General features: G+C 44.5%; 1 protein-coding gene across 1 annotated transcript in view; it reads left to right on the top strand.

Annotated features, from left to right (window-relative positions):
- LOC120506300 (elongator complex protein 3-like) overlaps positions 1-15,762 on the top strand; it is a 33,895-nt gene extending 18,133 nt beyond the window's left edge. Inside the window, exon 6 of the mRNA XM_039717686.1 lies at positions 15,459-15,762. Within this exon, the coding sequence (XP_039573620.1) occupies positions 15,459-15,501 (43 nt within the window). The 3' untranslated portion in view covers positions 15,502-15,762. The remainder of the gene's footprint in view (positions 1-15,458) is intronic.
- The last annotated feature ends 8,358 nt before the right edge of the window (positions 15,763-24,120 follow it).

The following is a 24,120-nucleotide window of genomic DNA, read 5'->3' on the forward strand; positions in this document are numbered from 1 at the left end:
TGCTGTATTTTATCCAAAATTCTAAACTGCCCAAACAAGACTTTTGGACTTTTTCAGGAGACAGGTTCCTGCTTGCTGCTGCTGTATTTTAACCAAAATTCTAAACTACCCAAACAAGACTTTTGGACTTTTTTCCAGGAGGCAGGTTCCTGCTTGCTGCTGCTGTATTTTAACCAAAATTCTAAACTACCCAAATGTTATAAATAAAATAAGACTTTCGGACTTTTTCTGGGAGACAGGTTCCTGTAGGGAAATCTAGGCTTCCTGGTGCTGTATTTTAACCAAAATTCTAAACTGCCCAAACAAGACTTTTGGACTTTTTCAGGAGACAGGTTCCTGCTTGCTGCTGCTGTATTTTAACCAAAATTCTAAACTACCCAAATGTTATAAATAAAATAAGACTTTCGGACTTTTTCTGGGAGACAGGTTCCTGTAGGGAAATCTAGGCTTGCTGGTGCTGTATTTTAACTAAAACTCTAAATGACCCAAACAAGATTTTTGGACTTTTTCAGGGAGACAGGTTCCTGTAGGTCAGCCTGGGCTTCCTGGTGCTGTATTTTAACCAAAATTCTAACTACCCAAATGTTGTGAATAAAATAAGACTTTTGGACTTTTTCTGGGAGACAGGTTCCTGTAGGGAAATCTAGGCTTGCTGGTGCTGTATTTTAACTAAAATTCTAAATGACCCAAACAAGATTTTTGGACTTTTTTCTGGGAGGCAGGTTCCTGCTTGCTGGTGCTGTATTTTAACCAAAATTCTAAACTACCCAAACAAGACTTTTGGACTTTTTTCCGGGAGGCAGGTTCCTGCTTGCTGGTGCTGTATTTTAACCAAAATTCTAAACTACCCAAACAAGACTTTTGGACTTTTTTCCGGGAGGCAGGTTCCTGCTTGCTGGTGCTGTATTTTAACCAAAATTCAGCCTTTTTTCTCGGTTTTTAGGACCCTGTGGGGTAGGAAGGAGCACGTCGAGCCCGTGCCTGTATCCCAGTGACCCCAGGGTGAGAAATCCTGCTGGCCAGGGGTCAGAGCAAACCCATTTCACCTCGTGGCTCCCAAGAAGCCGCCCTGCAATTCCGGAGCTCGTTGCACTAATGTCCCTTAATTGAGCTTCCCGATGCTAATTGTGACTCCAGCACTAAGCGAGGCGGGCTTTGAGTCACTCGGTGATTCATGCTGGGGCCATCGAGTGGCTGCTGTTCTCCTCTCCTCTACCCTGACCCCCTCTCCAGGTGATGCTTCCAGAGCAGCTCCTCACCCTTCGCCTGCCACGGGGCAAATCCCTGGAATTTTGGGCAGGAGAGCGATTTGAGGAGCTCCATCTCTGCCCCGGGGGGGGAGTGGGAAATTAAAAATTGTGTTTGGCAGGCAGCTCCCAGCCCTCGCCCTGCCGGAATGAGTGGGTGCAGTGACAGGGAGGCGCTTGAAGCTCCAAATTGCCGGGTTCAGCTCTGATTCCAGCAGCAATTTTGGGATGTGGGGACTGCCGTGTCCCCTCCCTGGCAGCAGGAGGAGGGGGATGGTTGGAAATTGCTGGATCCATCCAAGCTTGTCTGTCAAATCCCTCCGGACATCCAGCGGGCCAGGCAGGAGATAAGTGGCTGTTGTTTCAGTGCCAGATCGTTTACAGCAGAAAATCTGCCTAAATTCCCTTTTGTTCGCAGAGATTTGCAGCCCAGCTCCTAATAGTTCTGGAAAAAACAGGCAGGTTTTCTTTGTTCCCAGGCTTTGGATGTGGTGAGGCACAGATTGCCCAGGGAGGTTGTGGTTCCTCATCCCTGGAAGTTTCCAAGACCAGGCTGGAGCATCCTGGGGTTGGGAAGGTGCTGAGATTGGAATGGCATGAGCTTTAAGGTCCCTTCCCACCCAAACCATTCTATTTTTACCATTAAAAACTGTTTATCACCGAGTTTTCATCCCTGAATGCCTTCCTAAGTCTTGCAGAATTTATGGAATTTTACCCCAAAGCTGTCTGCCCTTTGTTGCTGCCGATTTCCTGCTGCATTTTCCAACTTTTAGCTGCTGGAGTCGATGTTATTTGGAAGCTCTCTGAGCAAAAAAGTAATTTCATCAGATCCTAATCTCGTGGTGGGGAGCTTTCCATCTTCTTTCCTCCCTCAGCCATGGGATGGGATTGCTTATCCCGTTATCTGCCCTGTTACTGCTCCTCCTGCGTGGGAAATATTCCAGTTTGGAATGAGCACACGAGGAAACCAAACCCACACGTTTTCCCCTGTGTGGTTTTGGGTTTCCCAGTGGGAATGCTGGAACCAAACCCATCTTCCCCCAAGGATTCCGAGGTGTTTCCTCAGGAATTGGAGCCACCCCAAAATCTGCAATGTTTATAAATCCACCTTTTATCCCGTGCTGCTGGAAACGGCACCAGCCTTAGCGGTCATGACATTGTCAGAGCTAAATAATGAATTTCCCTGCTTTTTTCCTGTGGCTTTTCAGCAAATTACTGCTGAACACCTGCCAGAGGGAATTCTTTGCTCCTTCTTGCTGCCCGCGCCTGTGTAATTTGGCAAAGCACAACAAGTTCTCCAGTGACCTGCACTAAAATGTTAATGGTGGGGTGGCATCCCAGCCGGCCTTGGAGGCTGGAGATGGAGTTGTTTTATCCAGGGCTTGGCCACCCGTGTGAGCCTGAGCCCGGCCTGGTGGTGATGATATGGTTTTAATTCCAGTTGTGCCGCTGATCCAGAGGTGATGTTGGAATAAACGGGCAGGAGATCTTTGTCCTTTTTAATGCCTTTATTGAGAAGGATCAGCTCAGGTGGGGAGGAATCGCAGGAGATCTTTCTCCTTTTTAATGCCTTTATTGAGAAGAATCAGCTCAGGTGGGGAGGAATCGCAGGAGATCTTTCTCCTTTTTAATGCCTTTATTGAGAAGGATCAGCTCAGGTGGGGAGGAATCGCAGGAGATCTTTCTCCTTTTTAATGCCTTTATTGAGAAGAATCAGCTCAGGTGGGGAGGAATCGCCGCCGCTGCTCCCGGCGTGGCACGGAGGAGGAGGAGGAGGAGGAGGAGGAGGAGGAGGAGGAGGAGGAGGAGGAGGAGGAGGAGGAGGAGGAGGAGGAGGAGGGTGCCGCTCTGTCCTGGTCTGCAGGCAGAGCTGGGGATTCCGTCCTCACGGGAGAGCAGCAGATTCCTGCTTTTGGTCCAGCACCCCGGGGCGTCTCTTCAATCAGCACCTTTCAGGTCGGGGTGAGAAGCAAAAAGGATCCAGGCAGGTACGGGACTGCGCTCCCATCCTGGGACGTCACTCAGGTCACTCGTTGGCTCGTGATTTTAGGGGTTTTTCCTGTAAAAACTGTAAAAATTCGGGGCGCAGTGCATTTCTCATCTGCTCTCATACCGGCTCTGATGTCACTGCTGTTCTGGGTCTGTCCCGTGTCCCTCCCTGGCCAGCATCAGGGGACAGTGGTTAATCACCGGCCATTAACAGGTAATTGCAGAACTCCTCTTTAGCAGTGAAACTAACTTACAACAACTGGTCTGACTTGTTTTTAACTCTGCCACCTAAAAAACCAGACAGCTTTCTATTCATAACAATGTCACAGCCAGAACGGGGTGAAGAACATTTGTGGGTTAATTCCCTCATTATTTCCGCCATCCCCGGGTTAATCCCCTCCTCGTTCACACCGCCCTGCAGCTCGCAGGAGCTCGAATTCTGATTTTCCAAGCAGGCACAAGCTGAGCCATGAGCGATTTGGGATCCGAAGCCATCATCCCATGCCCTGCAGCGCCGGCAGGGGACCCGCAGTCCCCTTTTCCAGCAGAGATGGCTTTGCAGGCCGGGTGGAGATGAGCTGGTGAAACAGGGAGATGTGCTTTATGGTTCCCTCAGCTGCGCTCTGCTCGCCTCATTGACGCTGCAAACCCGGAGCCGCCCGCCTTTCAACGGCGCTAAATTAATTTGAAAGAAAACTCATTTTCTGGTGACATGGTGGGTGCAATCGGCGTGGAACGAAGGGAAAAATGAGGTTTAATTTTCATACTTTTCCAGGGGGGGTGTGGAGCAGGGGTTTTGCTGCGGCTTTGGGGAGCAGAGCTGTGCCAGGTTGGAAACACGCGTGGCAGCCCCGGGAGCCTGCGCTTCTCGTGGCTCACGAGTTTGGGAAGTTGGATGCTCCAAAGCTGGAAATGCAGAGGTGTTTGTGCAGCCTTGGTTTGCTCAGCCTCTGTCTGGGCCTTGGGTGGTGCCACGACCTGGTTTTTTAACTCTCTCTGCACAGCTTTGTCTCTTTGTTGTTTGTGTGCCGCTCTGAAAATTCAGGAATCTGTGGGAATTTGTTCCTTAGAAAAAACCTCTCTTTTTGTCTCAAGCAGCTCTGGGGGGAGGTGTGGGTTCAGAGCTCTGCTCAGTGTTCATGGTGAGCCCTTACAGAGGTGCAGTCAGCTCTGGTTGCCACGGGAGGTGAGAGGATCCCACCCCTGAGGGCTGGGACAGGAGCACATTCCACCTCCAATTCCCATTTCTGGCTCCCTGAGCTCCTGCCTGTCCTTGCTTTGTGGAAAATGCTCCTGTGTCTTCCAGAGTTTGGTTCCATTCTCTTTTCCAGACCACAGAATCATGGAATAATTAATTTTAGAAAGGATCTTTAAGGCCATCAAGTCCAGCAGCACTGAACCCCGTCCCCAAAGTGCCACATCCATGGTTTTGAGCACTCCCAGGCGTGGTGACTCCCCCACTGCCCTGGGCAGCTTGTTCCAGCCCTTCCAGGGATGGAATTATTCCTGATATCCAATCTAAACCACCCCTGGCACAGCTTGGGGCCGTTCCTGTCACTTGTTCCATGGGAGGAGAGGCCAGCACCACCATCTCTGCTTTTCCCCAGCTCTGGGAACACACAGGTGACCTTTGGCTGTCTCCTCTCTCTGTATTTCTGACTCAACTTTGAGGGGTTTTTTAGCCCTGACAGGGAAGGTTTCACCTCAGCCCATCCCAGGAAGTTGCTCCTGGGGACAGCACATCGTCCCTGGAGCCGTGAGGGATGGCTGTGCCCGGGGATGATGCGGCTCCGAGCGACTGCAGCAGCTAAAAGCTGAAATCATCTTCCAAACAATGACTCAACCACCATTAAAAGTTGAGTAAAACCATAAAATCAGCTTGGCCCGGCCCTTCGAGCTCAGCTCCTTCCAGCCCCGTGCCCGTGAGGAGGAGCTGTGGGCACCTTGGGGCTCTCCAGGAGGGAGCAGGGCCAGAGCACCAGGAGTTCCTGGAGCTTTTCTTGTGAGGATTTGCACATTTCTCACTTTTTGGAGTGCGATCTTCATAGGTGAGGGACTTGCTTTGGCAAGATTGAGCTAAAGCACGACTCTCCACTGGCAGTTCTGGCTGATGGCTGCTTTTTATTAGCTCTCTTTATGATTTTATGGAGACAATTCCTCCGTTTCCTCAAAGCAGCAATCAAGCTGCTTTCCTTCCTCGAGCTAAATGTTTTCTCTGACGGAGTCAGACGGGGACGAGCTCAGTCTCATTTCAGAGGTGGATAAAGAAACTCAAAAGCAAAGGGGCTGGGCTGGACACTTCCATTTATGCAGCAGCACTTTGAGGGCATTGAGTTGGGGGTGATTTTCCTCAGGAACAGATGAGAAGTGGTTGTTTTTAAAAATATACAACTTTCCTTAGGCCGCAGTGAGTCGATATCAGATCTGGAATTGGAGCTGGGTTTGTTCAGATTCTGGTGTCAGAGCTGGAATTGGAGCTGGGTTTTTTCAGAGTCCGTGTCAGTCTCACCCAGCGCCGTCTCTCTCAATAAGCACAGGAAGAAAAAACTCCAATTTCAGGGCGGATTTAATAAAAGAGGTTGTCGTGTCGTTTCTTCCGTAATTTCAGATGTAAGGATTTTTATTTTTTTTTAAATCTTTTTCTTCCTGCATCCTTTGTTAGCCCACGCCTGCAACTCAGTATTGACTATTCCCTGGGAAACTTTCTTTATCGTTATGACCTAATGGTTGATTGTATTGATTTGGCAACAGGCAGCAGAATGGGGTTGTTTTTTTTGCCAAGTTATTCCTGAAGTAATTGCACAGCAGAGATGAGAAAAATCAAGGGCAAATCTTGGGCATCTCCTCATGGAGAAGTTTTCCACCAGGCTGAGAGAGTGTCACTGTGGTGAAGAGCTGGCAAAGCTGAGGGACAGGAGAGCAAAATGAAATATTGAGCAGACCTCCTGCTTTTCACTCCCTGGAAGGATTTGCTCAAAGCAAGGAGACACTTCTGAGTGTTCATCCTGGATTGCTGCACAGGAATTGCCCCTTGGATTGCTCTGCCCTGGCAGGGCCAGGCCCTGGCACAGGAATTACCCCTTGGATTGCTCTTCCTGGCAGGGCCAGGCCCTGGCACAGGAATTGCCCCTTGGATTGCTCTGCCCTGGCACAGGAATTGCCCCTTGGATTGTTCTGCCCTGGCACAGGAGTTGCCCCTTGGATTGCTCTGCCCTGGCACAGGAATTGTCCCTTGGATTGCTCTGCCCTGGCACAGGAATTGCCCCTTGGATTGCTCTGCCCTGGCACAGGAATTGCCCCTTGGATTGCTCTGCCCTGGCAGGGTGAGTCCCTGGCACAGGAATTGCCCCTTGGATTGCTCTGCCCTGGCAGGGAGAGGCCCTGGCACAGGAATTACCCCTTGGATTGCTCTGCCCTGGCACAGGAATTGCCCCTTGGATTGCTCTGCCCTGGCAGGGTGAGTCCCTGGCACAGTTTTCCCCCAGGAGCTGTGGCTGCCTCACCCCTGAAGGTGTTCCAGGCCAGGCTGGGCAGGGTTGGAGCACCCGGAGCAGTGGGAAGTGTCCCTGCCCATGGCAGGAGGAGCTTTGAGGTCCCTTCCAGCCCAGACTGCTCTGTGGTTGTGAGATTCTGTGAAATCCCCAAATTGTTCCTGAGAAAGGCATTTGGTTCTGTCTGAAACACCAGGGCTCCAAACATCAATTTTCTCTCTTTGTGCTGAGCATTGTTTTGTTCCCAGCTCTCCTTCTGCATCGCAGTTTTGGGAATCATCCTGCTTGGGTTGTTGTCCCTCACAAATGGGATTTTCCCCAGTTTCAGCCTGGGTTTGGTAGCCTGGCAGGGCTGGTTGTTACTTTTAAAAATCAATCAGTTCAGAAGTGCTTGGGACAGGGGTGGGTGCTGGGCTTGGCACTGCTGGTTGGGCCTAAAGGGCTTTTCCAAGCTTAAAAAATTCCCAATTCTGTCATTCTGGGTCAGGGAGGAGCTGCAGGTTGTTGGCAGAGGAAACATCACCCTCACCTACAGCAGGTCCAGATCTTCCCAGGGCTTCAAACTCCTGATCCTCTGAACCTTTTTGTTCCTTTTTTATGGCTTTGTCACCTCTCTCAGGATGAGTTTTTGGCTTCTTCTCTGTGGGTGTCACTGCCAAGTGCTGCTAGTGGGAGTTCAGGGAGATGGGAGCAAGGACAGGAGCTGTGGGATGTCTGCTTGAAACCATCCCCTGGTTTCACCCCCAGCCTCTTTGTCCAAGCTGGGACGATCCGTGCTGTGCTGAATTTCCCATCTCTAAGATGAATTGTTGGGGTTTTTTCCCTGACATTCACATATTGATCTGAGATTTCAGCTCTGCCTCGTGGTGAAGCAAAGCGTGAGCCCTCCTCACCTGATAAATGGAATATGGGGCGTTTTACAAGCGCCCTGCGTGTTTTCCTCTTGCAGACACATTACAAAACGCATTTAGCTGATGTGTCAGGGCTCGCTTGTATTTATCAGGACAAGATTTTGTTTTGTTCAGCTGCAAAAAGCCCAGAGCACCTCCCTCTTTACGTAGATGGAGTACTGAGAGGTTCTTGTTCCTGTCGTGGCAGATGAATTCCTGCCCTCTGGCTACCAGAAACGCTTTCAACAACACATCGGGGTTGTGGCTTTCTCTCAAGCATTTGACAAATCTCTGTGACTTTGGATTTGTAAAAGCCCTTCACAGGATTGCAGGAACAAGAGTGGAGGTTTTGCATGCAGAAATGAAGGTATTAAGAGATGGATTAAATGATCAATTAACACAGCAGAGGGAAGTCATTAGTGGTGTCCCTGTGCTGGAGCAGGTTGTTTTGACCTGTTGTGAAAGGGCAGGAGAAAATAATTTCACATATTTAAAAATATTTACATTTATTAAAAAGATTTTTTCCTTTTTAATTTTTTTAAAATTTTTTTTTCTACAGAACAACGATCTCCAAGTTGGCTGATACCACTCAGGAATAAGATTTTAAAGTTTTAGTTGATAACTGTGAAAAACACAGCCCTGGTGCTTGGTGTTAGTTAAAAAACCAGCTCGGTGTGAGGAATTGCAGTGATGGGAATAGAGAGGAAACTGGGAAATGGTGCCTCGTTCACAGCTTGAACCTTGCTCATTTCTTCCCTTTAAAAACCAGGAGGAGGAAAATGATGCTGTGGAAGCAGGGAAAAGATATTTGAGGGAGATATAATAGAGATTTATGAGGTCCTGGGTGGCACAGAGAAAAGAAGGATAAATGTTGATTTTTCTCTGACACAACAAGAGCTGTTGGTGAAACGGGAATTAAATCCAAAGGAATAATTTCCATGTTCAGGCTGAGAGTGACCAAACACAATTCTTGGGAAGAATATCCAGTGGGAACTGCCTGATCCTGAAAGACACCACAACCACTAAAAACATCGGGGAGTGCAATTCCAGACTCAGGTCTCCCTAAATTGTAGTGTGAGGAATCTGGGACCTCGTCTTGCTGCTGGGAAAAACATGAAGCCATCATTTCCAACCTGTAATTTGGCTCTGCTCACTGGGAAAAGCAGAGGGCTCACATAAGGGAGGAGGAGATAAGCACTGCTTTGCCTAAATAATCCTTGTTTGGGTTTTTTCCCCCCCCCTCTAAACATTTATTCTTTTAATGGGAGTGGGTAAAAAACAAAGAGCTCACAACTCAGCTCCTGTTCCAGCCACGCATTTTCCTTGTTGGAAATATTTCACTCCAGCATATGTTAATTAATCCTGGTGTTTGCAGTTACAGCTGGCTAATAATTTGTTGCTGAAAAAAACCGACAAAACTTCTCTAAATTGCTGTTGCCTTGAACTTGATGGATGGGAGCTCAGAAAACACCGCAGGCTTGAAAAACCCAGCAGTGTGAGGTCTTGTCAGGGTTTTTATTTTTTGTTCAATGTCCTTTTTTTGTTGTTTTTCGGGTTTTTTTGCTTCCTGAGCTAAGACAGGACCTGCTTGGATGTGTCTGAGAGCAGACAGTGATTATGGCTTTTGGGATAATTACGCATTTATCAGCCCAGCATGGCAGGAGCGGAGCGTGGCTCCGGCCTGCTTGTCAGGAGTGGCAGGATCCCTCCAGACCTTGCCCAGAGGTCCTTGATGGAAGCTGTGAGGGAAATAAAAATAAACCAAAGCACTCTTCCCTCTCCAGCAGCCTCTATTTCTGCTCCTCGTTACAGCCAGGCGGTTAATTAGTCCATGCAAACATCCTGCTTGCATCAGGCCTGAAGTGTCTCTGAGCTGAGCCACTTCTGCTCATGTTGTGCCTTTTTTCCAAGGGTTTTCAGTTAAAACTTGGTAAAAATACTGAGAAAGAAAAATAAATAGAGAAGGAAACTGGTGTGGTTTGAGGTTTTTACCTCAGAATGGATTGGGCCTGAAGTGTGTTTGAACTGTGCAACTAGGGCTTGTGCTGGGCCATTTTTCCTTTTTTTGGGTGGCAGAGCCATTCCTTGGGGTTGAAATCTGGTAAAAATAGTGAGAAAGAGAAAATAACTCTTGTGTTGTAGGATTTTTACCTCAGAATGGATCAGGCCTGAAGTGTCTCTGCACTGAGCCACTTCTGCTCATGTTGTGCCTTTTTTCCAAGGGTTTTCAGTGGTAGAGCCATTCCTGGGGGTTAAAACTTGGTAAAAATCCTGGGAAAGAAAAATAAAAATAGAAGGAAACGGGTGTGGTTTGGGGTGTTTTACCTCAGAATGGATCAGGCCTGAAGTGTCTCTGCACTGAGCCACTTCTGCTCATGTTGTGCCTTTTTTCCAAGGGTTTTCAGTGGTAGAGCCATTCCTGGGGGTTAAAACTTGGTAAAAATACTGAGAAAGAAAAATAAAAATAGAAGGAAACGGGTGTGGTTTGGGGTGTTTTACCTCAGAATGGATTAGGCCTGAAGTGTGTCTGAACTGTACCAATTGTGCTGTGCCTTTTCTTCTTAAGAAGATCTTTCTTAAGAGATTTTGGGTGGCAGAGCCATTCCTTGGGGTTGAAATGTGGTAAAAATACTAGGAAAGAGAAAATAACTCTTGTGTTGTAGGATTTTTACCTCAGAATGGATGAGGCCTGAAGTGTCTGTGAACTGAGCTACTTGTGCACGTTCTGGGCCTTTTTTCTAAGGGTTTTCAGTGGTAGAGCCATTCCTTGGAGTTAAAACTTGGTAAAAATACTGAGAAAGAAAAATAAATAGAGAAGGAAACTGGTGTGGTTTGAGGTTTTTACCTCAGAATGGATTGGGCCTGAAGTGTGTCTGAACTGTGCCACTAGGGCTTGTGCTGGGCCATTTTTCCTTTTTTTGGGTGGCAGAGCCATTCCTTGGGGTTGAAATGTGGTAAAAATACTAGGAAAGAGAAAATAACTCTTGTGTTGTAGGATTTTTACCTCAGAATGGATGAGGCCTGAGATGTCTCTGCACTGAGCCACTTGTGCTCGTGCTGGGCCTTTTTTCCAAGGGTTTTCAGTGGTAGAGCCATTCCTTGGAGTTAAAACTTGGTAAAAATACTGAGAAAGAAAAATAAAAAGAGAAGGAAACGGGTGTGGTTTGGGGGTTTTTATCTCAGAATGGATTAGGCCTGAAGTATGTCGGAACTGAGCTACTTGTGCTTGTGCTGGGCCATTTTTCCTTTTTTTGGGTGGCAGAGCCATTCCTTGGGGTTGAAATGTGGTAAAAATACTGAGAAAGAGAAAATAACTCTTGTGTTGTAGGATTTTTACCTCAGAATGGATGAGGCCTGAGGTGTCTCTGCACTGAGCCACTTGTGCTCGTGCTGGGCCTTTTTTCCAAGGGTTTTCAGTGGTAGAGCCATTCCTTGGAGTTAAAACTTGGTAAAAATACTGAGAAAAAAAATAAATAGAGAAGGAAACGGGTGTGGTTTGGGGTTTTTACCTCAGAGTGGATTCGGCCTGAAGTGTGTCTGAACTGTGCCAGTTGTGCTGTGCCTTTTCTTCTTCTTAAAATCTTTCTTAAGGGATTTTGGGTGGCAGAGCCATTCCTTGGGGTTGAAATGTGATAAAAATACTGAGAAAGAGAAAATAATTTGTGTGTTGTAGGATTTTTACCTCAGAATGGATGAGGCCTGAAGTGTATGTGAACTGAGCCACTTGTGCTCATGCTGGGCCTTTTTTGCAAGGGTTTTCAGTGGTAGAGCCATTCCTGGGGGTTAAAACTTGGTAAAGACGTTAAAAAAGAGAGTAAACAGGTGGGTTTTAGGTTTTTTTTACCTCAGAACGAATTGGGCCTGAAGTGTGTCTGAACTGAGCCACTTGTGCTCGTGCTGGGCATTTTCCCAAGGGTTTTCAGTGGTAGAGCCATTCCTGGGGGTTAAAACTTGGTAAAACTACTGAGAAAAAAAATAAATAGAGAAGGAAATTGGTGTGGTTTGGGGTTTTTACCTCAGAATGGATGAGGCCTGAAGTGTGTCTGAACTGTGCCACTAGGGCTTGTTCTGGGCCTTTTCTTCTTAAGAAAATCTTTCTTACAGGATTTTGGGTGGCAGAGCCATTCCTTGGGGTTGAAATGTAGTAAAAATACTGAGAAAGGGAAAATAACTCGTGTGTTGTAGGATTTTTACCTCAGAATGGATGAGGCCTGAACTGTCTGTGAACTGAGCCAATTGTGCCCATACTGGGCCTTTTTTCCAAGGGTTTTCAGTGGTAGAGCCATTCCTGGGGGTTAAAACTTGGTAAAAATACTGAGAAAGAAAAATAAAAAGAGAAGGAAACGGGTGTGGTTTGAGGTTTTTACCTCAGAATGGATTAGGCCTGAAGTGTGTCTGAACTGAGCTACTTGTGCTTGTGCTGGGCCTTTTCTTCTTAAGAAAATCTTTGTTAAGGGATTTTGGGTGGCAGAGCCATTCCTTGGGGTTGAAATGTGGTAAAAATACTGAGAAAGAGAAAATAATTTGTGTGTTGTAGGATTTTTACCTCAGAATGGATGAGGCCTGAGGTGTCTCTGAACTGAGCCACTTGTGCTCATGCTGGGCCTTTTCTTTTTGGGTGGGATTTTGGATGGTAGATCCATTCCTTGGGGGTTAAAATGTGGTAAAAATCCTGAAAAAGAGAAAATAACTGGAGTGGTTTAGTTTTTTTACCTCAGAATGGAGGAGGCCTGAAGTGTCTCTGAACTGAGTCACTTCTGCTCATGGTGGGCCTTTTTTCCAAGGGGTTTTGGGGTGGCAGAGCCATTCCTTGGAGTTAAAATGTGGTAAAAACACTGAGGAAGAGAAGAAAACTGGTGTGTTTTAAGGTTTTTACCTCAGAAAGAATCCCATTTTATGTTTTAAACCAAGTGACACAGCAACTGAGAAGGAGAAGGAAATGGTGGTGTTTGATGTGTTAAAATGCGATAAAAACATTGTGAAAGAATGAAACAGATGTGTTTTAGGTTTTTTACCTCAGAATGCACCGGGCCTGAAGTATCTTTTAACTGAGCCACTTGTGCTCATTCTCTGCCTTTTCTTCTTGGGAGGGATTTTTGGTAGCAGAGCCATTCCATGGGAGTTAAAATGTGATAAAAACATTGAGAAAGAGAAAATAAACTGGTGTGTTGTGGGGTTTTTACCTCAGAATGGGTTAGGCCTGATGGGTCTCAGAATGGGTCAGGCCTGAAGTGTCTCTGAATGGAGCCTCTTCTGCTCATGTTGGGCCTTTTTTCTGTGGGTTTTTGGCTGGCAGAGCCATTCCTTGGAGTTAAAATGTGGTAAAAATGCTGAGAAATAGTAGAAAACTGGTGTGTTTTAAGGTTTTTACCTCAGAAAGAATCCCATTTTGTGTTTTAAACCAAGTGACACAGCAGGAGGGAGCAGAATTATCTGTTGGTGGCATCTCGTGAAGGAAAAAAAGTTGTTCTCCCTTAATCTTTTAGCAGGCATAGATACTGTTATCTTATCAGAAGTGGAAAATGGTGTTTTAGTCAATAAATGGTTGTATTTTTAGTAACTTTTTTCAGGAGTTGAAAGCTTGAACCTTGGCTGCTAAGAAACCAAACTGCTCTGTCGTAGTCCTGGTGCTGGTGATAAAGCAAGCACTGAAATGTTGTAATAAAAATGTTGTAATAAAAAGGGAGCAGCATAAAGTCAAATAATTGGCATTTGAGCTTTCAGAAACGCCTGCTCTGGGCAATCATCAAACCTGCAGCTTTTGAAACATGTCAGCTGAGTAAGAAGCCACCTGCTTTGTCAGAATATTCCCTGATTCTGGGTTTATTCACGGGGAATTGTGGCTGCTGAATGAATTCTTGCTGGCTGTGTTTCACAGGCTGCCCTGTGATAAAGCAGGGCTGGTAAAGATCAAGATCAAGGAGGTGATTTAAGTAATGGGTGAGGATGTGTTGTAGGAGATCCTCGTGGGTTATGGTGACAGTTTTCCCTTCAGAAACCTGCGGGGTCATTTTGGGGCTTCATTCTACATTTAAGGATGTCACTGAGCAGGGACACCCAGGCCCGTGCTGCTGCTGCTCAAGGGCACCAAAAAGGGTTTCTTTTTGACATGTTAAATCTGTTTGAGGTGCTGGATCTTCCCAATCTTTGCTCTTCCCCAAGACCAGGAACTTTCCTGACCCAGGATCATTTGGTCACTGATTAAAATTCTTGATTTTTCTCACCCACCCCTCCAAACATTCCAGTCTTCCCAGAGGGCTCTGAGGGTCTTTTCTAGGGACATTTCTGTCCTCCAAGGACATGGAGGGGCTGCAGCATGTCCAGGGAAGGGTTTGGAGCCCCAGGAGCAGCTGAGGGAGCTGGGAAAGGGGCTCAGCCTGGAGAAAAGGGAATTTTCCTCTCTGGAATTCCCTGACAGGAGAGGACAGCCAGGTGGGATCAGGATTTCTCCCAGGGAACAGGGAGAGGATGAGAGGAAATGGGTTCAGGTTGGATGTTGGGAACAATTCCTGCCTGGAAAGCTGCCCAGGGCAGGGGTGGAGGGATTTAAAATCCCTGTGCATGTGGCACTTGGGGACACGGATGGCCTTGGCCGTGCCAAGGGGTGGTTGGACTCCATGATCCTGGAGGTCTTTTCAAACTGAAATAATTGAGTTTGCAAATGTTGGCAGGTTTGTTTTGGTTTTGGTTTCTTTTTGGGATAGGCCAAGGGAGGATGAGCAGCTTTTCCTGCCCAGCTGTGACCACTCACCTGCTGGATTTGGGTTTGGAGCACCACTTTTTGTGGGACTTGGAATCCAGCCCATTACCAACAGCAGTAATATGAACTCCCCCATTATTTATTCCATCTTTGCCTTCAGGAATCCCAAAATCCTGGAATGGTTTGGGCAGGAAGAGGCCTTAAAGCCCACCCTGTTCCACCCCGTGCCGTGGCCAGGGACACCTTCCACTGCGCCAGGGGGAATCCCAGCTTGGCCTGGGACACTTCCAGGGCTGGAGTGTGCTGGAATGTCCTGCAGGCAATCTTGTGGGGTGGCTGAGTTGGTTTGGATCCTTCTTTCCGATTTTATGGGGTGGCTGTGTTGGTGTAGATCCTTCTTTCCAGTTTTATGGGTGGATAGATTGGTTTAGATCCTTCTTTACAATCTTTTGGGGTGGCTGAGTCGGTTTAGAGCCTTCTTTCCAATCTTTTGGAGTGGGTGAGTTGGTTTAGAGCCTTCTTTCTTGTTTTTCAGGGTGGATGGGTTGGTTTAGATCCTTCCTTCCAATTTTTTGGGATGGTTGAGTTGGTTTAGATCCTCTTTCCAATGTTTTGGGGTGGCTGAGTTGGTTTAGATCCTTCTTTCCATTTTTTAGGGTAGCTGAGTTGGTTTAGATCCTTCTTTCCAATTTTATGGTGTGGCTGAGTTGGTTTAGAGCCTTCTTTCGTGTTTTTCAGGGTGGATGTGTTGGTTTAGATCCTCCTTTGCAATTTTTTGAGGTGGCTGAGTTGGTTTAGATCCTCTTTCCAATGTTTTGGGGTGGCTGAGTTGGTTTAGATCCTTCTTTCCAATTTTATGGGGTGGATACATTGGTTTAGATCCTTCTTTCCAATTTTATGGGGTGGATAAATTGGTTTAGATCCTTCTTTGCAATTTTATGGGGTGGTTGAGTTGGTTTAGATCCTTCTTTCAATTTTATGGTGTCTGTGATTTGACTTGGATCCTTTTTTCCCAAACATTTTCCGGTGATCGCTTCTCTTCTGCCTTTGAGCCTCTTCTTGCACCTTCTGCTCCTTCCTGCACCTCTTCCTGCTATTTTTTTTTTTGCCTTTTTCTGTTTTCTGCTTCTCCAAAAACCAGCAGAGCAGAGAGGAAGGTTGAAGGTGTGACATTCTCGGTGTGAGCCCACCTGTGCTGCTCCTCCGGCCATCCCCATCCCCGCTGGCCATTTGGGATTTGGGATTTGGGAAGCTGTGAGTAATTGAGTCTTTGATCTTCAGCTTTTGTCTGAGAGCAGAGTTCAATGGAGAGGCTTTGTTAGCAGAGCTGTTGCTGTTTTTTTTCTCTGAGGGAGAAAATGTTGGAGACCCGGCTCTGCTGGAGGAGTAGCTGCCTTGTAGGTGTAAATAAATGAGTTTATTTAAGAGGCCAGCTCTGATTTAAAGGTTTGTTTAATGCAGCAGCGTTCTCTGCAAATTCACTCAAAAGATTGGCCAGTGATTAAAATTAATTATCTCACCTTTATTTCTCCCTGTTTCAGACAGCGCTGTAATCACTGACTTCACAAAATCTGTCTGCACAAATCTTTCCGAGGCTTCTGTGGATCTTAATTTGCATGACTCGGCAGCTGCCTCGTTTGCATAATGAACCTCTGTGGTCAGCCTATTACTGAAATTGCCCCTCTCTCCTCTCGTGCTGTTCTCTTGTCTCCGTTCCCGATTGTCCCTGGGACGGTGCGGGGGATCCTCGGTGCTGCAAACACCAAATTGTTCTGTGTTCCAGGGAGGGAGGAGAAATATTCCAGGGGTTTGTTGGTGCTCGAGGAGGTGAAATTCATCTCCTGTGGAGCCAGGCTGGGAATGCTCACATGGAGAAGGATGCAGGGAATCCTTGGAGCCCATTCCTGAGCCTTGAGGTGGGAGAGCTGGGAATGCTCACATGGAGAAGGATGCAGGGAATCCTCCATTCCTGAGCCTAAAGGGGATCCAGGAGAGCTGGGATTTGGGAAAGGGATGGAGGGCCAGGACCCAGGGAATGGATCCCACTGGAAAAGAGGAGATTGGGGAAGGAATTCCTGGCCAGAAAATCCCTGGATCCCTGGCAGTCTCCAAGGAAAGGCTGGAGCAGCCTGGGACAGCAGGAAGCGCCAGGATTGGGATGGGATGGGATTGAAGGGCCCTTCCCACCCAAGGCAGGCTGGAATTCCAGGATTCCATGGGATGGGAAGGCAGCAGAGCAGCTGGAACCCCAGGATGCAGGAATTGCTTTTCCTGAAGTTTGGGATAGCGGAAAAATTCCATGTCCACGGAAGGGGCTGGAAAGGGAGGACCCTGAAGGAGGGGAGGGGAGGATTCCCACCCCAAATCCTTCCCTTCCTGACCTTTTCCCAGCACAGGGATGAAGCGGGATTTGCACAGGGAGAAACTTCTCTCCAAATTTTGGGAGAAATCCCAACATGGCTGGGAAAGGGGAGCTTGGGAATTCCCAGAGAATCTCTAGGAGCATCCAAGGAAAGGTTGGAGCACTCCGGGATCGTGGGGGGTGTTTGGGTTGGAATGGGATGGGATTTGAGATCCATGAATCCCGCCCGGAGCATTCCAGGATTCTGGAATTCCACGGTCACGGGTGGGGCTCTGAGCTCAGGTCCATCAAATCCCTCAGGTTTTTCTCTGTCTAATTAGTAAAGTTCAATTAGTAAACTTCACCAAGTCTTGAGCTTCTCTGTCTGGCTGTCCTTCCCAGATATTCCTGCAATTCCCTCTCCCATCCCCAGGGGATTCCTCTTGTTTTTAAGGATCCCGTGCTGGCAAATCCATCGTGCCCACCATAAATCCCCTGGATCCTGCTCCTGGGCTCCCAGGGATGGGCAGGAACCCGAAATATCCCAAAAATCCTGCAGGGATCTGCCCCGGAGCAGATGTCAGACTCCAGCACCATTCCACGGATTTCCAAAGTGGAAAATGACTGTCCCCGACCCCGGTGGGTTCCAGTGGGATTCTGCTCTTTGTGCCCCTGGGCTCGTGTTTAAAATCGAGTTCAAATCCTCATTTCTCAGGGCTGGCAGCAGCCATCCATCCATCCATCCATCCATCCATCCATCATCCCATCCATCCATCCATTTTGGGGTTAATTCCTGGGCAGGAGGCAAGGAACCCCTTGGGTGGGAATCCCTGGTTCCTCAGAGGCAGCAGGAGCTGAAGTTTGGGAGATTCCTGGCGGGAATTCTGCTGGATTGTTGGCAGAAGGATGGAAAGGATCAAGGGGGGAACGGATTCCCACTGGAAAAGGGGAGATTTGGGTGGGATCTTGGGAAGGAATTCCCAGAGAATCCCTGGCAGTGTCCCAGGAAAGGCTGGAAAATCCCAGAATTGTGGGGTGGGAACGGGATGGGATTGAAGCTCCCTGGATCCCATCCCAAACCTTCCCGGATTTTGGGATCCAGGACACTCAGGATCCATCCCCAGGGATTTTTTTGGGATTCAGGGATGGAAAAGGGAAGGGAGACCCTTCCTGGAGTCCCGAACTCCCAAGGAATTCCCAAAATTCCTTCCTGGAGAGGAGCTGGGATGGAGATGGATGCAATGCCGAGCTGGGAATGGAGGGAATTCCCTGGGAAAGGGGGGAAAATTTGGGACAAAATTCGTGGGGTATCCCGGTGATCCCAAAAAAACCCCAAATTCCCTCAAAAAAGCTCCAAATTCCAAAAAACCTCCAGAAAAACAGGAACAAATTCCTGCCTGAGAGGCTGGGGAGGCCCTGGAATGGAATTCCCAGGGAATTTTTGGCCGCCCCATCCCTGGGAGCCACCTGGGATGGTGAAAGATGCCAAAAATGATCTTTAAATTCCCTTCCCACCCAAACCATCCTGGAATTTTGGGATTCAGAAGCTTTTCCCACTGATGAAGGTGTTATTCCAGTTTTCCTGTTGTTTTTTTTTAACCTCTGCTGAGTGGAAAAATCCCTGAGTGTGCTTTTAACTGCGAGATCCTCAGAATTTGGTTAAAAAACACCCAAAATGTGTAAATCCACATTTTGGAGGTGCCCCTGCCCAGTGTTCCCTCCCCCAGCACTGGGAAATGTGGAATTAAATTTAAACCAAATGCATCCATCATCCATCCATCCATCCATCCATCCATCCATCATCCATCCATCATCCATCATCCATCCATCCATCCATCCATCCATCCATCCATCCATCCATCCATCATCCATCCATCCATCCATCCATCCATCCATCCATCCATCCATCATCCATCCATCATCCATCATCCATCCATCCATCCATCCACAAAATAAATCCATAAATCCACATTTTGGAGGTGCCCCTGCCCAGTGTTCCCTCCCCCAGCACGGGAAATGTGGAATCAAATCCAAACCAAATGTGGAATTAAATCCAAACCAACGTCAGATTGATTTTTTCCCTTTTTTAATAAAATCTCCGATGTAATTTCGTTGTACAAAGCAGCTTTGTGCTGGGTGATGAAACCCAGCTCAGCTTTGTGGCTCTGGGTGATAATTCCCTGCAGAAAAGGCAGCTTATGGAACCTGTCCACCTCTGAGATTTCGTGGCTTCTGCACCAATAAAATCTGAATTAAATAGATTTTGAAATAGATTTTCCTTTTGCAAAGAGGAGGAAATGTTGAATATCCAAATGAACCTTTTGAATTCAAGAGCGGAGTAAAAACACCCCAAAAAAAAAATCAAATTTATTTTTCTTTCTTCTAGCAACGACATTGATTTAATTATTTTTATCTCCTTCTGTATTTTTGGTGTTAATAGGAGCAGGTACCCTTTATCCCAAGTTATCTAAAGACTTATTTTTTATTTTTTTGCCCTTTTTCGCTCCAATTTTTCTGTTTCTCTGTTAATTTTTGCAGCTCACGTCTGGCAGGGTGGGTGTTTGGGAGTCTGCTGTTAATGAATCACACTTTGGCACTGACACTGTGAGAAACAATTGGGCTGTCAGATCAGTGAGCCACAAACTTGCAAATATTTCACGTTTTTTTTTATTGTTATTTTTTTTAAACTCTTCTTTTGACAGCTTGTCCCCCAAAAATCTCTGTATTTTTATCCATCTGAGCAGTTGGAAGGGAATTCATATTTTTTAATGAGTGTGAACCCACTTGGGGATTTTTTTTTGCTGTTTTTTTAAAGTTTGAAGGATTTTTTGATAGATTTTAATTTATTTTTTTTTTCTGGTGCTGCTCTGAGAGCTTTATTCCCATTCAGAAATTTCCAGCAGCCTGATGAGGAATTTTTCCAGACTCCCAATTTTTTTTTCCCCTCTCTCAGAGGTCAGTGATTTCCCATTTGTCAGCAGGAGTGGGGTTTTTTTACCAGCTCGATTAATTGGTCTTCGTTAGACCTCCAGTGATAAAGGGCACAAAAGGGGAAAAAAATCCAGAAAAAATTTGGTTTTCTCAGATTCCTTCAGTGGGGTTGGGAGGTGCTCGGTGCCAAAGGGATTTGTGGGGTTTTTCATGGGTAAAAAATGAAAAATGGGATTTTTCATGGGTAAAATGTGGGGTTTTTCATGGATAAAGTGAAAAATGTGGGGTTTTTCATGGATAAAATGAAAAATGTGGGGTTTTTCATGGATAAAGTGAAAAATGTGGGGTTTTTCATGGGTAAAAAATGAAAAATGGGATTTTTCATGGATAAAACTAAAAATGTGGGGTTTTTAATGGGTAAAATGAAAAATGTGGGGTTTTTCATGGATAAAAAGGAGGTGCTCGGTGCCAAAGGGATTTGTGGGGTTTTTCATGGGTAAAATGAAAACTGTGGGGTTTTTCATGGATGAAATGAAAAATGGGGGATTTTTCATGGATAAAATGAAAAATGTGGGGTTTTTGATGGATAAAAAATTAAAAACGTGGAATTTTTCATGGATAAAAATAAAAATGTGGGATTTTTCATGGATAAAATGGAAAATGTGGGGTTTTTCATGGGTAAAATGAAAAATGTGGGGTTTTTCATGGATAAAATGAAAAATGTGGGGTTTTTCAGGGATAAAATGAAAAATGGGGGATTTTTCATGGATAAAAAATGAAAAACGTGGAATTTTTCATGGGTAAAAATAAAAATGTGGGATTTTTAATGGATAAAATGGAAAATGTGGGGTTTTTCATGGATAAAATGAAAACTGTTGGATTTTTCATGGATAAAATGAAAAATGTGGGGTTTTTCATGGGTAAAACGAAAAATGGGATTTTTCATGGCTAAAACTAAAAATGTGGGGTTTTTTCATGGGTAAAATGAAAAATGTGGGGTTTTTCATGGATAAAAAATGAAAAATGGGATTTTCCATGGATAAAATGAAAACTGTGGGGTTTTCCATGGATGAAATGAAAACTGTGGGATTTTTCATGGATAAAATGATCCGTGGATCCCCTCCAGGCTGCCACGGTTCTTGGTGACCCCAAACACCCCCCAGACTGCATTAATTACAGCCCCAATTAATTAACACAACCCAGATTGTATTAACGTGTGCTTTTGTGCATCGTTTCACCCGCGGATCACCAGAGCACCTCAGGAAATTTAACCTTTAACCCTTAAAATCCCTCACCTGGAAGGTGCCAGGAACACTTCCTGAGTTCCCTTAAAACCCAGAACTGGTGGGTTTTAACCAGAAATGGGATTTTTTCATACAGGAGAAGAGTTGAGGTTAAATTTTAATATTTAATTCTTAAAAACTCTCATCTGGAAGGTGCCAGAAACCCTTCCACACTTCACTTGAAACCCAAAACGGGTGGATTTTAACCAGAAATGGGATTTTTCCATGCAGGAGAGGAATAAATGTTAAATTTAACCTTTAATCCTTAAAAACCCTGACCTGGAAGGTGCCAGGAACCCTTCCTGAGTTCCCTTAAAACCCAAAACATATGGATTTTAACCAGGGATGGGATTTTTCTGGGCAGGTTCTTGGAGATGAATAAATGTTAAATTTTAACCTTTAATTCTTAAGACCCTCACCTGGAAAATGCCAGAAATGATTCCTGAGTTCACTTAAAACCCAAAACTTGAAGATTTTAACCAGAAATGGGAATTTTCCATGCAGAAGAGGAGTAAAGGTTAAATTCTAACATTTAACCCTTAAAAACCCTCACCTGGAAGGTGCCAGAAACCCTTCCTGGGTTCCCTTAAAACCCAAAACTGGTGGGTTTTACTCAGGGATGAGATTTTTCCTTGCAGAAGAGGAGTAAATGTTATTAAATTTTAACTTTTAATCCCTAAAACCCTCCCCTGGAAGGTGCCAGAAACCCTTCCTGAGTTCCCTGAGAGCCCAAAAGTGGTGGATTTTAACTAGAAATGGGAGTTTTCCATGCAGGAGAGGAATAAATGTTAAATTTAACCTTTAATCCTCAAAACCCTCAGCTGGAAGATGCCAGAAACTCCTTCCCAGTTCTCTTAAAACCCAGAACTGGTGGGTTTTAACCAGAAATGGGATTTTTCCATGCAGGAGAGGAATAAATGTTAAATTTAACCTTTAATCCTTAAAACCCTCACCTGGAAGACACCAGGAACCCTTCCTGAGTTCCTTTAAAACCCAAAACGGGTGGATTTTACCAGAAATGGGATTTTCCCTGCAGGAGAGGAGTAAAGGTTAAATTTTAACATTTAATTCTTAAAAGGACGCCAGAAACTCTCCCCAAGTTCCCTTAAAACCCAGAACTGGTGGGTTTTAACTGCAAGTGGGATTTTTCTGTGCAGGTTCTTGGAGAGGAATAAATGTTAAATTTTACCTTCAATCCTTAAAAACCCTCACCTTGGAAGACACCAGAAACTCCTCCCCGGTTCCCTTAAAACCCAGAACTGGTGGATTTTAACCAGAAATGGGATTATTCCATGCAGGAGAGGAGTAAAGGTTAAATTTTACCCTTCAATCCTTAAAAACCCTCACCTGGAAGACACCAGAAACCCTTCCTGAGTTCCCTTAAAACCCAAAACGGGTGGATTTTAACCGGAAATGGGATTTTTCTGTGCAGGTACTCAGAGAGGAGCAAAGGTTAAATTTTAAACTTTAACCCTTAAAAACCCTCACCTGGAAGATGCCAGTTCTCCCTCCTTCCCCTGCATTTTCCACCTCATTTTTAATTTTATTTATTCTCTCCCAGTGCTGAACTCCTCTTTTCCTATTGGCACCATCACTAAATTCAGTTTTGGGAGGTGGGACAGGCCCAGGGACACCCTGAGGCTCCTGGAAACATCAATCCCAATCCACACCTTCTTGGGGTGGGATTTTGGGGCTGTTTTCCACCTTTCTCCAGTCATGCCAGCCTCACAGAATCCTTTTTTCCCCCCAAATACCCATTTTTAAATCTTAAAACCCATTTCCCCCCCAAAAAAATCAATTTTTAAATATTAAAAATCTTAAAATCCATTTTTTCCCCCCAAATACCCATTTTTAAATGTTAAAATCCATCCCCCCCCCAAAAAAAAATCGAATTTTAAATATTAAAATCGTAAAATCCTTTTTTTCTCCAAATACCCATTTTTAAATCTTAAAATGCATTTTTCAAAAAAAAAAAATCAAATTTTTAATATTAAAATGTTAAAATCCTTTTTTTCTCCAAATACCCATTTTTAAATCTTAAAATGCATTTTTCAAAAAAAAAAAATCAAATTTTTAATATTAAAATGCTTAAAATCCATTTTTTCCCCCCAAATACCCATTTTTAAATGTTAAAATCCACCCCCCCCCCAAAAAATAATAGAATTTTAAACATTAAAATCTTAAAATCCTTTTTTTCTCCAAATACCCATTTTTAAATCTTAAAATCCATTTTTCCTCCCAAAAAAATAAAATTTTAAATATTAAAATCTTAAAATCCGTTTTTTCCCCAAATACCCATTTTTAAATCTTAAAATCCATTTTTCCTCCCAAAAAAATAAAATTTTAAATATTAAAATCTTAAAATCCGTTTTTTCCCCAAATACCCATTTTTAAATCTTAAAATCCATTTTTCCTCCCAAAAAAATAAAATTTTAAATATTAAAATCTTAAAATCCGTTTTTTCCCCAAATACCCATTTTTAAATCTTAAAATCCATTTTTCCTCCCAAAAAAATAAAATTTTAAATATTAAAATCTTAAAATCCGTTTTTTCCCCAAATACCCATTTTTAAATCTTAAAATCCATTTTTCCTCCCAAAAAAATAAAATTTTAAATATTAAAATCTTAAAATCCGTTTTTTCCCCAAATACCCATTTTTAAATCTTAAAATCCATTTTTCCTCCCAAAAAAATAAAATTTTAAATATTAAAATCTTAAAATCCGTTTTTTCCCCAAATACCCATTTTTAAATCTTAAAACCAATTTCCCCCCCCAAAAATCAATTTTAAATATTAAAATCTTAAAATCCTTTTCCCCCCCAAAAATCAATTTTTAAATATTAAAAATCTTAAAATCCGTTTTTTTCCCCAATACCCATTTTTAAATCTTATAAATCCATTTTTCCCCCAAAAAAACCCATTTTTAAATCTTCAAATGCTTTTCTCCCCAAAAAATCACATTTTAAATATTAAAATGTTAAAATCCATTTTTTCCTCCAAATACCCATTTTTAAATCTTAAAATCCATTTTCCTCCCAAAAAATCCAATTTTTAAATATTAAAATGTTAAAATCCATTTTTTTCCCCCAAATACCCATTTTTAAATCTTAAAACCCATTTTCCCCCCCAAAAAAAATCACATTTTTAATGTTAAAATCCATTTTTTTCCCCCAAATACCCATTTTTAAATTTTTAAATCCATTTTCCCCCCCAAAAAATCAATTTTCAAATATTAAAATGTTAAAATCC

This window comes from Passer montanus, unplaced genomic scaffold (genome assembly GCF_014805655.1).
Source record: "Passer montanus isolate IOZ18808 unplaced genomic scaffold, ASM1480565v1 scaffold385, whole genome shotgun sequence".
Taxonomy (NCBI): Eukaryota; Metazoa; Chordata; class Aves; order Passeriformes; family Passeridae; genus Passer; species Passer montanus.